This window comes from Limulus polyphemus, unplaced genomic scaffold (assembly GCF_000517525.1).
Source record: "Limulus polyphemus unplaced genomic scaffold, Limulus_polyphemus-2.1.2 Scaffold159, whole genome shotgun sequence".
In the NCBI taxonomy this organism is placed as follows: domain Eukaryota; kingdom Metazoa; phylum Arthropoda; class Merostomata; order Xiphosura; family Limulidae; genus Limulus; species Limulus polyphemus.
The window spans coordinates 59,612-62,087 of NW_013665769.1; the positions used below are offsets into that span (position 1 = coordinate 59,612).

Here is a 2,476-nt window from a genome sequence, read left to right on the forward strand (position 1 = left end):
AGTTATTGTTATAAAAGCACCCAGTTTGATTGAAATTCGGTCGTTTTACTAAGAAGAATTACTGGAGTCATCGTCACGAAAAAGTTCAGCTGGATCGAACTCCAATTTTTGTGCTAGCCCAAAAGGATTACTGGAATCACTTTCACCAAGAAACTCAGTTGAATTAAGTGTTGGTTTGTGTGCTAGCCAAAAAGGATTACGAGTCTTTCGTTGTCACAAAGACGCTCAGTTGGTGATCTGGTTATTGTTCTAGCCAAGGAAGATTACCGAAGTCATTGCATTGTTCTTCAAATCAATATCAGACAACACGAACATGCCGAAGTTGTTGTTTCGTCGTCTTGGAGATGCTCTTGTTTGTCACAGTGGTAACGCAGTAATATGAGATGAACTTGATCAACTACAGTATTCAATTACATCCTGTAATCATTATTCAACATTCTAAGAATGAAAAAACCCATATCCTGACAGGAAGAAGGTTTCCACACGATTACACCACCTATCACAGCTACGTCGTTGGAATAACGCAAGAAGAATCAAGTGCTCATTTGGTGTCCTACATATTTTTGCTATAAAGTTGGCATTAAGAAAAAAAAAAAACACGAACAAAACGAGACTCATTGGACCGTATTGCACCTTTCTAGTCTTTTATTCTTCAAAGTTTGCGTCCTAAGTACTAATAGAGCTGTATTTACTTGTACTTGAGTTGGATGTCGGCTACAGTCCTCCGGTGAGACAGCGGTAAGTTTACAGAATTACAATACTAAAATTCTGGGTTCGATTCCATTCGGTGGACATAGCAGATAATTCAATAATCTAAAACAAACAAACAAATATTGGCTACAACTGATGAGAGACTTTGATGGCAGATGACTTCATGAATCGGTAAAAAAAAAACTATTTGATAACATATCCACTAGACTGGCACATATGTCACTCGTTTTCTTCTAAAACACAAACAAACAATGAAAAGTCGTCTACAACTGTTGACGTGAACATATGCCACTGATTTTGTTCTAAAACACAAACAAACAACGAAATGTTGTCTACAACTGTTAACAGACCCTAATGGCAGATGACTTCATGAATCGGTAAAATATAAATAAACAAACACTATTTGATAACAACAAATCCGCTAGATGGGCACATTTGTCACGCGACTTTGAAAACATAGGAATTCGTACTCTTATTAATTGTTATATTCTTTAAGAAATTACCTGATATACCACAGGATCAGTCTATTACGGATAATTAGTGTTTTATAAATTGGTGTTTAATAATTCTGTTAAAGCGGACAATTAGTATACCAGCAACAACCAAACAAACGAAAAAAAAACCCAGCAAATATTACGTTTTATTAACCAACAAATATCACGTTTTATTAACCAATGTGGCAGAATAAAGAAAGCAGATATGCTTGGCTTCTGATCTCTTGATTTTCTTAGATTTAACAACACCTAAAATGGGAGATATGTTTTCATAACTAACCAGTTGGTACAATAAAAGACATTTAATTGAAACATGTACTTGCATCATTTTTGTTTTGCTAATTTTCTCCTAATATAAACTTAAACGTAATAATCGAAAGTTTATTTGTTTTAGCGCAGAACTACATACTCTGAGCTCTGTCCACCAGGTGGAACTGAACCCTCCATTTAAGCGTTGTAAGTCCCACTGGGGGATGTTCATTAACAGAAAAAAGAAATAATTTAATTTTGATAAATACACTTTAAGAATATATTTTGCATTTTATATTTGAAATTGTTTATGTATTATTTGTATTTTATCTATGTGAAAACTCCCTTTTTGTTATTGTGATATATTAACAGGATGTTGCCAATTATAAACTAGATTTGCATAACACCTTAATTATTTTTTAATTATTTGTATGTAGGTCACTGACATTAAAAATTATACAGTCATATAATTCTACATTGAAAATAGACAACTGGATGGCGAAGAAACTTTAAATAAAAAGCTCTATAACGATGGACTGACTCAATTCAAAGGAAAAACGAAGCATGGGGAGTTAATTTTAATGTTTTAATAAAAAAATATAATATGCCAGCTACTGATGAGTAAAATGTTAAAGGACAAACTGCCAAGTTTAACCACGAACTTGTTGGCTTGCATAGGTAACTACATTACCACTACGGTTTAAAATAATTAGTCAGGGCTGTGATGGTTTTATTGTCTTGAAATTTTTACATGTTCTACAATAATTCCTGTACGCTAAATCCGAAAATGATATCTATTTTTCTCCATCATTTACAGATTTTTCACAAAACGTCATATTTACTTATCGATTGTTCAAAAACCCAAACATAACAAACTTAATAATAAAACATTCTCATTGTGGTAAACGAAATAATAATTTGATCTAAGTAAAAGTTTTTCTTCTTCCCGATTGGTAAATAATCCCCACGTAATAGGGAAAAAAAATTACTAATTTTTGAAATCTGCGTAGCTTAATTATGGA

The 2,476-nt window shown here is 32.8% G+C and overlaps 1 protein-coding gene across 1 annotated transcript in view; it reads left to right on the top strand.

Moving 5' to 3' along the window:
* The first annotated feature begins 313 nt into the window (after nt 1-313).
* LOC106476813 (ETS homologous factor-like) overlaps nt 314-2,476 on the top strand; it is a 68,988-nt gene continuing 66,825 nt past the window's right edge. Inside the window, exon 1 of the mRNA XM_013937439.2 lies at nt 314-373. Coding sequence (XP_013792893.2) covers nt 314-373 — 60 coding nt within the window. The remainder of the gene's footprint in view (nt 374-2,476) is intronic.